The following is a 9,586-nucleotide window of genomic DNA, read 5'->3' as shown; positions in this document are numbered from 1 at the left end:
ACTTAATTTAATTGAGTTGGGCCAACTTAATTTCGAACAATTTAAATTGTGTTGGGCTAACTCAATTTTGGTAATTTTTAATTCTAAATATTAATTATTGAGTTGGGCCAACTTAATTTTGAACAATTTAAATTGAGTTGGGCCAACTTAATTTTCGAAAATTTTAATTCTAAATATTAATTATTGAGTTGGGTCAACTTAATTTAATTGAGTTGGGCCAACTTAATTTCGAACAATTTAAATTGTGTTGGGCTAACTCAATTTTGGTAATTTTTAATTCTAAATATTAATTATTGAGTTGGGCCAACTTAATTTTGAACAATTTAAATTGATTTAACTCCGCACAGCTAAATAAAACAGGCTGGTGGCAGACTAATATTTAATATTTCTGATGTAAATATTTCTGTGAAACGCGTTAATGCACAAGAAAGCCCAATCTAGGACCTGCCCTGTACATTTTAAGAAGCGGTAGTACAGGACTATTATTATTATTTATTTTTATTTAAAAAAAATTACAATAGTGCAAACACAAATCTTTTAGAAATCTAAAACATTTCCAACAATGTATATATTAAACAAGTAAACTCATTCGTGCTAGTCTGGGTTTCCCCATGCTGCCTTCCCGCAGCGCGATTTTATTCACGCTGAAAGGCAGTATGGATACCATGGTCCAGATTTTCGCCTCATTTAGGGAACCAATCACAGAACGGGGAGGGAGCAGCAAGACGATGACGACCTCTATGCGACACACCGAAGCAGTTTGTTTATACTTATGGATCCAACATGGCAGCAGACACGAAGTTACCTTTCGATGCAGCCTGGTCGTTTCACACATAGATTTCACACTATAACTACATCGTCACTACAGCTGCAGACGCGCGAGAGTATTCACACTGGAAGCGTTTGTACAGTGTCACAGCAGCGGCTCCAAAGCTCTATAAGCGAGCAATTCTTTACAAAGACAACTATACATTTGTCTTTAGAAGCTGGTCATTTTATAACATTGATAGTCTTGAAAGTTTGTAATGTTGTGGTGTACAACATTCGCATATAAGTTAAATGTTAAACAACAAAACAACCCAGAAAATGGCTCCAAATTCAATCTATTAGTTTCAGTCATACTTTCGATATGTTTACACGACTGCAACTCCGCGGATAAAAAACAAAACACACAAATAAACCACACACTCGGGTTTGATTTGGGTTGTGCTAGCCTGTAGCTGTCTGTGTGTTACATAAACTAAAAGAACGCATATAATATTTTCTGGCTAGTTTACTTTAGTTTATATATATATATAAATTAAAGAAGTCTTTATTTTCTTTTATTTGCCTACTCAAGTTCTTGTTAAAACTCACTAGACATGCTTATTCTGTGCATTTTGGGCACTTTTTGTGTGAAATCATATTTATTTTTGTTCATCAAAAGTGTGCTTTCACTTTAATTGAGCGTGGAGAAGTGCAGCAAAAACAGATTTGACGCCGAAACCCCGCTTCACTGCTGCTCACGCGACGCTCCTGCTCGACGCTCACGCGCTGCTCCTGCTCCCGGTGTGAATGCACTCATTGATTAACATACGCGCCGCTCACGGATGCGGTGTGAAACGGCCGTTAGATACACACCATCGTGTACACATAGGCTAAATCTCTGACCCATCGGCCATCGTCTTCTTCCTCGTCTAATTTCTGTCGCTCTGCATACGTCATCTGGTATAATTGAAACGATTGGCTATGAGCTACGTACAGGCGCATTTGATGAGTAGGAGGTCTCTGCGGAACAAAAGTGGGTGTTTCTAAATTTGTGGGTGTTTTCACACTGGTGTGTGTTTATAAATCATGCAATGAAAATGATGCCCTTCTTTTGACCCCACCCCTAAGACCTACCCACACTGTGACGTGGGCAAATCAGGTAACGCGGTTGAAAACGCCCCTCTGTTTATGGCCTCGCCCCCTGATCTGGTAACTCCTATTACCGTCTGCAGAGACCTCTATTTGCATTTGCTAGACATTCTTAGCACCCAATAAACGGCCGGGCATTCGTAAACCAAACCTCAAATACGAGAAAATGTACATGTGGTTCCCAGACCCAAGTCTAAACGAGAATTGGGTCTGGCGTTAGCCAGGCTACATTCATGCACAATCATAGCACAAAAATGGAAAGAGCTAAACAAAGAAGAAAAAAAAGGGAAAAAAAGAAACAGCAAACAGATATTAATCATGGTACATAAAAAGTACATTTTCTATTATCAATTATTCTTAGTGATTTGATTAAATATTTTACTTCACATAAGAAATCTTTAAAAGTAGGAATTTTCTTAAGAAACCTTTGTTTGTGAAAGTAAAAGTTTGCCACAAGGATAAGGAAGTTACCAGTAGATTCTAAAGATTTGTTTGGGTTTTCAAAAAGACAAATAACATCCTTAATGGGTAGATTACCGTTGAGGACTATTATTTTGTTGAACAGACCTGAGCGACGACTGATGACGTCAAATGCTCAGATTTACTTGACCAATCAGCGCAAGGGGGCGTCTCATGACCGCCCACATGTGGAAAACGAATTTTGAAGTCATTCGTTTTTTGCCTGTGAACTAAAAAACGAAAAATCAAGCCGAAATCTCTTTTTTTCGTTTTTTTGAGAAAAAAAAAAAGAAAAGAAAAGAAAGGTGCCGTTTTCTCATTTCTGCTTATTTCATATCAAATCGGAAATCAAATGATCGGATGATACACGGACCCTATACACAATCTGGGGTTGTTTTTTTTTGTTTTTTAAATGTTTTTTAAAGAAGTCTCTTCTGCTCACCAAAGTTGTATTTATATATTTGATCAAAATACAGTGAAAACGGTGAAATATTATTACAATTTAAAATAACTGTGTTCTATTTTAATATATTTTAAAGTATTCATTTCTTAATTCACCATTTGAACGGTACACCCATGCCAACAAGCCATCAATAGTCTTAGTCCATATTCCCAGGAAGAGACATAAATATATATGTTGGTTAAAAGGTTAAAAGTTTATTTACAAAAAAAAAAAAAAAGAGAGAATTCAAATGGCCTAAAATCTAATAAACATGAATACACTCCTAGAAGAAACGTTCTATAAAGAAGCTTAAAGGGTTCTGTCAGCGCTTCATATATAGAACATTTAGGGGTTCCCATGATGTGATAATGTTATGGATTTAGGTTTAATTAAGTTTTAATTTCTCTTTTCATGGAACCTTTTTAGCATAGTGTTCTTTAAGAAACCATTGAACCTTTCTTAGAGTGTAAAAGCCACTAAATTCCAATTTCGATATAAAAAGTATGAACATGTGTCAGTGCTAGTAGACGGTACAGTTAGCAGATGACCGTTGAGTGCACAGGAAGTCACTGGTGATCTCTTTATATCCTGGAGCTTCAGTAAGACCGCTGCCTGCACACAGACAATAAACCTCAGAAGCTGGATTTGTCTTTACTCTTTACATTAATGTTGTTTAATTATTCAAATGCAGCCTTAGGCCTATATATTGTATTTTGACCTACCTTCCATTAAGTTGTAGAGGTTACAATAGTTGGTGCCGTGATCTGTGACAACATACCAGGTCTCTGACACTGACATGGCCTGGAGAACAAATAAAAACTGGTTATTTGATTGGCCAAACATGATACTTCTACATAAAATAAGTCAAATTTATTTCCATTACACTTACAGACACGTGGCAATGTGTAAAAAATCCATAGGAGACGAGTCTGAAGTTGATGTCATCAACATATTTTTTTACTGGCGTTGTGTGTTTGGCTGATATGAAGTGCACAGATGCAGACTGCAACTTCAAAAGAGAGAAGGAGCAAAATATTCATGCAAGTTATTCAGAGAAATATATACACACACATCTTCTTGGATCAAAACACACACCTTGTAGAGACACTTCTCTCCTCCCATGGCACAGGTCGAGACTGTCCTCCACTTTTTAATCTGTGTGACCAGAGCTTCATACACACTCCTGCAAGGGAGACTGAAATACCTGGGAAAAGTCGAACACAAGTTCTGAATCAATTGCGTCGCTCTCAACTCCATACAAATGCTGCCACCTAGTGGAAAACGAAGCTATTGCACTGCCCACTAAAATTAAAGTCCCCCTGTAGTCATTTTATCACTTAAAACTCACCTTTGTTCACTAAAATGACATATTTAAACGTTTTTTTCCTTGAAAAAAAATGTGTCATGCTTTAAAATAGCTTGAATGTAACTCTACACCCTTGCCTCATTTAGTATACGCGGTTCTATGAATATGCAAATGAGCCCCGCCTCCACTCACTCGCACCAGCTCAGAGATCCACTCGTTGACGATCACACGTTGACCTGATTGGTTACAAGATAGTTTGTGACGTGAGAAACACCAGCGATTTCACACCGCGTTTTCGAGACCGCAGTTTTAAGGAGAAAATACTCAGCAATGCTGTTGACTTATGAATTTTTACATGGTTTGTCTTAAAGCATATTAAAAACACCACATAGACATATAAACAACATTAAAAACTTTGTTTTCACCACAGGGGGACTTTAAATATATAGTAGCCTGCATGATCATTGAACACTCAAATTGCTTTTCTTCCCAACTCCACATCTAACTTGAAAAGCTGTTTTCTATAAAACTCTATAATTGTATAACTTAAATATCATTCATAATAAGAAAAATTAGACATGAAACAATGTATAAACATAACCAAATATAAAAATGTAGAACAGATAAAAAAATAGACTGATTACATTTTACTCCTTTAAAACATATAAAGTAAAACTTGATCTATAAGCAGTTGAAAACAAACAACACTGTTAAAAAAACATTTCATAACTTTTTATCTAATCAAAACCTTATAATAATTTACTTATGCAAATATAAACATTATATAATTATAATATAAACAAATACATTTACCTGCATTATTTCAGTTTCTTTTCAACTACTGTATATAACTGTTTAAAGTCAGTTATAGCTTACAGAAGTAAGCTAATCTAATGCTAAAGATTTTGTATTCTTTAATCCAGTAAAAAAAATAAAATAAAAAAGTCACAGAAATGAGTATGATACTTTACCACTCGACTTTGCACTGTGCGTGTAGAGGTCCTGCGGAGCAGAATTCAGATGATCCTAATGTCACAATACAAATAAAGAGCAAGTTAGAGAAACGCATGTTTATTCTGCAAGTCTCCAGCTGCAACTAGTTCAGTCAATGCTGAACGTTTCTCGAGAGGTCTTTACAGGACAGAAACAGAATCATAGGATGGTCATGAGTGAGGCTGCGGGGGGAAATTGACTAATTTAATTAGAACATCAACTGAGCTCTCAAAAAAGAAACGGGCCAACAGGGTGTGTGTGAACGTTGAGCTCACTATAGTCTCACATAAGTCTCTATCTGAGAGAAGGGAGAACGATTACATTTTTAAAGTGAGTTTGCAGACATAGAATTAAAGTCCCTGATGTCCGTTTCCATCGAGGACAAAAAAAAAAAATCATATTCTTAATAGACTTTAAACCTATTTAAATGGAGTACAGAAACTGGAACAAACATTAGGGATTCGGGAAAGAAAAACTGCAGGACAGTTTGGACAAGAACAGGAAGAAACTCGTAAAGTTCATCCAAAAAGAACAATTCTGTCATCATTTCTTTACCCTCATGTTGTTCTCTTTGTTGAGGATATTTTGTCCCCATAATGTAGGGTTTACCAGCACACACACACACACACACACATACACACACACACACACACACACACACACAAAGATGGTTTTTTTTGGAGCCTACTTTTTTTTATGAAAGCCAATGGGGTCCAATGTCAAACATCTTCTTTTGTTTTTACTTTTTCCCTCACAACTGCATATACAATTTATTTGTAATTTTTTGGAAGGAAATTTGAGCATGCACATTTTAGTGCATTTTTACAAAGTTGCATTATATAAACCGAGACAAAAAAAGGCCTCAAACCAAGCTTTTGTATTCTGCCAAGACAATGCACAAACTGGTACTCGGCAAGTCATATCATATTCCTTCAGACCTCCACGCACACACTCCTCAAGGATGTTCTGCAGCATCACATGTCTCACAAAATGGTAAACTCTTACTATTCTGGTCAGGAACAACATGGTTGCTGTTTGTGCAGGCCTGAAGCTGCTGTCCTGACGTTGCTCAGAAGTTGAAGAAGAAGAGGGGTAAACAGCAGTGTGTGAACTCATCGGAGGGCTGGAGGAAAGAGCGAAGATGCTATTTTAAGAGAAATTGGCATGTTGTCGTCAGCATGCTCTTGCTGAAGGCTCTCTCGGTCCCTCCACTCTTGCCAAAGGACCTTAAGGTATCACAGATTTTGACACAAAGTCAAGCAGTAAATGTCACAGTCTACTTGCAGTGTCACCAATAGTCTAGCATAATGTCTATCTATCTATCTATCTATCTATCTATCTATCTATCTATCTATCTATCTATCTATCTATCTATCTATCTATCTATCTATCTATCTATCTATCTATCTATCTATCTATCTATCTATCTATCTATCTATCTATCTATCTATCCTCTCTGTTTTTGGCCATTCTGTACATGCGGTTGAGTGAGAAACACTGGGATGTGTCATTATTTGCAGTTTTCCCAGTAATCTGTTGTGCAGCCCATAGCAGGGATTTTCATTTTAATGAATGGTTTCAATCCCTTTTACGTGAAAATGTCATCAGCTTCTTGACGTTTGGCTGAAAGGGTTTTGTCACAGTGCATTGCTCTTACATTGCTCACCTGCGATGTGCAATTCATTGTGGTCAGATTACAAGCTTTGCATTGTGTTAGAAACAGACGTGGTGAAGAGAACAGAATATTATTGCACAGGAAATGGAAGTTTTTAATGAGGTCTGTTAAAGTTTGTATTCCAAGTAAAAAAATAAAATAAATCCAAATAAATTAGATAAGTGATATCTAAATGGGGTGGGAGATATGGCAAACATATATCACAATATTTTTCAGGAAAATCACGATTCACGATTTTATCACGATTCTTTCATGTTGGTTTTAATATTTTGCAAGTGACTGAGCATTACAGCCAAACTAATGTCTCTATTTTAAAAACAAAGCCTTACAAGGTTACAAAATATAAAATAAAAAAGAATGGCAGGCATTTAGGCCAAAGTGGCAAACATAAAAAAAAGTGTCATTATTTTGTTTGTTATTAAAAGATAAGAACAAAGATACACATTACATACAACATATACTATACAAATTAAATAAACTGCTTTATTTTTTCAGCTACAGTAGGTGTATTTAACAGAAGCATTCTAGAAAGAAATTAAATCAACAAATATAAAAATAAAACACTACATAGACTTCACTGTATAAATTATGCATTGATACTTATTAAAGCTACTATTAAAGTTCTCAGAGCAGTGAGAACTTTTCTCTTTGTTTTTTGTTGTTTTATTAACAATAAAGGGATAGTTCCCCCAAAAATGAAAATTGACACTTCGGCACAGACACGGACACTCCGGCACGTACACTCTGGCACGGACAAGGACACTCCGGCACGGACAATCCGGCACGAACACGGACACCGGCACGGACTCTCCGGCACGAACATCGGCACGGACACTCCTGCACGGACACAGACACTCCGGCACGGACAATCCGGCACGAACACGGACAATCCGGCACGAACACGGACACTCCGGCACGGACACAGACACTCCGGCACGGACACAGACACTCCAGCACGGACAATCCGGCACGAACACGGACACTCCGGCATGGACACCGGCACGGACACTCCGGCACGGACACTCCGGCACGGACACAGACACTCCAGCACGGACAATCCGGCACGAACACGGACACTCCGGCATGGACACCGGCACGGACACTCCGGCACGGACACAGACACTCCGGCACGTACACAGACACTCCGGCACGGACACTCCGGCACAGACACAGATAATCCGGCATGAACACGGACACTCCGGCACAGACACGGACACTCCGGCATAGACATGGACACTCCGGCACGGACAATCCGGCACGAACATAGACACTCCGACACGGACACTCCGGCACGGACACTCCGGCACAGACACTCCGGCACAGACACTCAGGCCACGGACACCGGCATGGACACTCAGGCACGGTCACGGACAGTCCGGCACGAACACCGCGGCACGGACACGATCCGGCACGGACACAGACAATCCGGCAAGGGCATGAACACTCGGGCACAGACAAGGACACTCCGGCACGGACACTCCAGCACGGACAAGGACACTCCGGCACAGACACTTCAGCACAGACACTGACACACCGGCACGAACACCAACACCAGCGCCAGAACTGCAACTGATAGAATGCACTGTAGCACGATATGATATTTCTTCAAAAGCAGAACGTGGAGACATTTTAATCGTCCACGTTCAAAAATCGTGATATCGCCACTCCTATATCTAAAAAAAAACATTTAAAATAATGTCAAATAGAATTTAAAACATTTTATATATATATATGATTTGTGTGATTTTGTATTGTTTGTAATTGTTAAGACTTTTTGGCATTTTATTTTAAGGACACAAAGCATGTTTATTTAATTCCATGAGAAAATGATGAATGGATGAATTGTTTATCACATTGCAACAAAAAATAGGTTTCTTTTTCTGTGGGGGCTCTATCACTTGTGCATTAATATGTCATTGCATAATTTGCATATTTCAAAGGTTTAAAGTTAAACCGGTATTTTATGTGTATTCTAATATGGCGAGTTTCATTTTGATGAAAATAGATGAACAATTTTTGCCTTATTACCTGAACTGCATCTTTTGTTTACCTTTTGTTTTTAGCACCTTGTTTTCCAGTAAAAAATATCTAAAAATCATAACAGTGTCTGGCTCAAAGCCACAATGGTGATTCATTACAGTGTTGTGGGGTTTGAACCTACTATTAAGTGAGCAACCTAGATCAACCCAGAGATGTCGTCTACTGCAGAGGACTGTCTTCTCTTCACACAGCAGATCTGAGACATGCTGCAGCACTCCAACATGTAACAGCAGAGAAATTGAATAAAGAAGAACGGCAAATGATAATGATACGTGGTTTACGTTGAGTAGGTGCATAGCGGCCCGGAAGTTATTTATTAACTGTCAAAAACGAACGGTCGGTGTAAATAACAATGCTCCTATTTTATTTCTTAAATGTGTATGTTTTAAATAACGACTGTTACAGTTTTCTAAGTTTATTTTTTTAGGAATCAATTATTGTTTGGATCCTTGCCATAGACAGATCCTTGCTCTAGCAGCGCCATGACGATTTTGTCACGTGCTAACTGTTTTTTTTCTCAGCGCCGATCAGGATGGCCTAATCACGCTCGTTCGTGATTAATTGATCAGGGTATCGCACAATTATTTAATTAAGATTCCTGGGAGGGATTTCTATTTGTGTGACAGGTTAAAAATATAATAAAATTGATAGATTAAAATGATTATACTATTACGCGCGCAGATACTTCCAGTGAAATGAAAAGCGTTTTGAAATTTGAATTTGCGTCAATGTGGAAAATCGGCTTTTGAGCCTTCACGCGCCCCTGGAGGAAACA

General features: G+C 38.1%; 1 protein-coding gene across 1 annotated transcript; it reads right to left on the bottom strand.

Annotated features, from left to right (window-relative positions):
• Nucleotides 1-3,233: 3,233 nt before the first annotated feature.
• On the bottom strand, nt 3,234-5,231 carry LOC130083798 (uncharacterized). Its single transcript, XM_056248799.1, has 5 exons — nt 5,075-5,231; nt 3,893-4,001; nt 3,687-3,806; nt 3,520-3,598; nt 3,234-3,409 (listed from the first exon to the last, which is right to left on the bottom strand). The coding sequence occupies exons 1-5, from the start codon at nt 5,170-5,172 to the stop codon at nt 3,318-3,320; spliced, it is 498 nt and encodes a 165-aa protein (XP_056104774.1). The 5' UTR covers nt 5,173-5,231; the 3' UTR covers nt 3,234-3,317.
• Nucleotides 5,232-9,586: the final 4,355 nt, after the last annotated feature.

Source organism: Rhinichthys klamathensis, unplaced genomic scaffold, assembly GCF_029890125.1.
Source record: "Rhinichthys klamathensis goyatoka isolate OS25496 unplaced genomic scaffold, OSU_Roscu_1.1 h1tg000059l_1, whole genome shotgun sequence".
NCBI classification, from domain to species: Eukaryota; Metazoa; Chordata; class Actinopteri; order Cypriniformes; family Leuciscidae; genus Rhinichthys; species Rhinichthys klamathensis.
The sequence above is the reverse complement of the archived record's forward strand: the minus strand, read 5'-3'. Positions and strand labels throughout refer to the sequence as shown.

Excerpts from the sequence above, each read along its gene's own strand:
- LOC130083798 (XM_056248799.1), bottom strand. The coding sequence starts at position 5,172 with ATGCGTTTCTCTAACTTGCTCTTTATTTGTATTGTGACATTAGGATCA. Across the intron at positions 4,002-5,074 it reads GCACAGTGCAAAGTCGAGTG|GTATTTCAGTCTCCCTTGCA; the intron begins GTAAAGTATCAT and ends GACTTTTCCCAG. Across the intron at positions 3,410-3,519 it reads CCTCTACAACTTAATGGAAG|GCAGCGGTCTTACTGAAGCT; the intron begins GTAGGTCAAAAT and ends GTCTGTGTGCAG.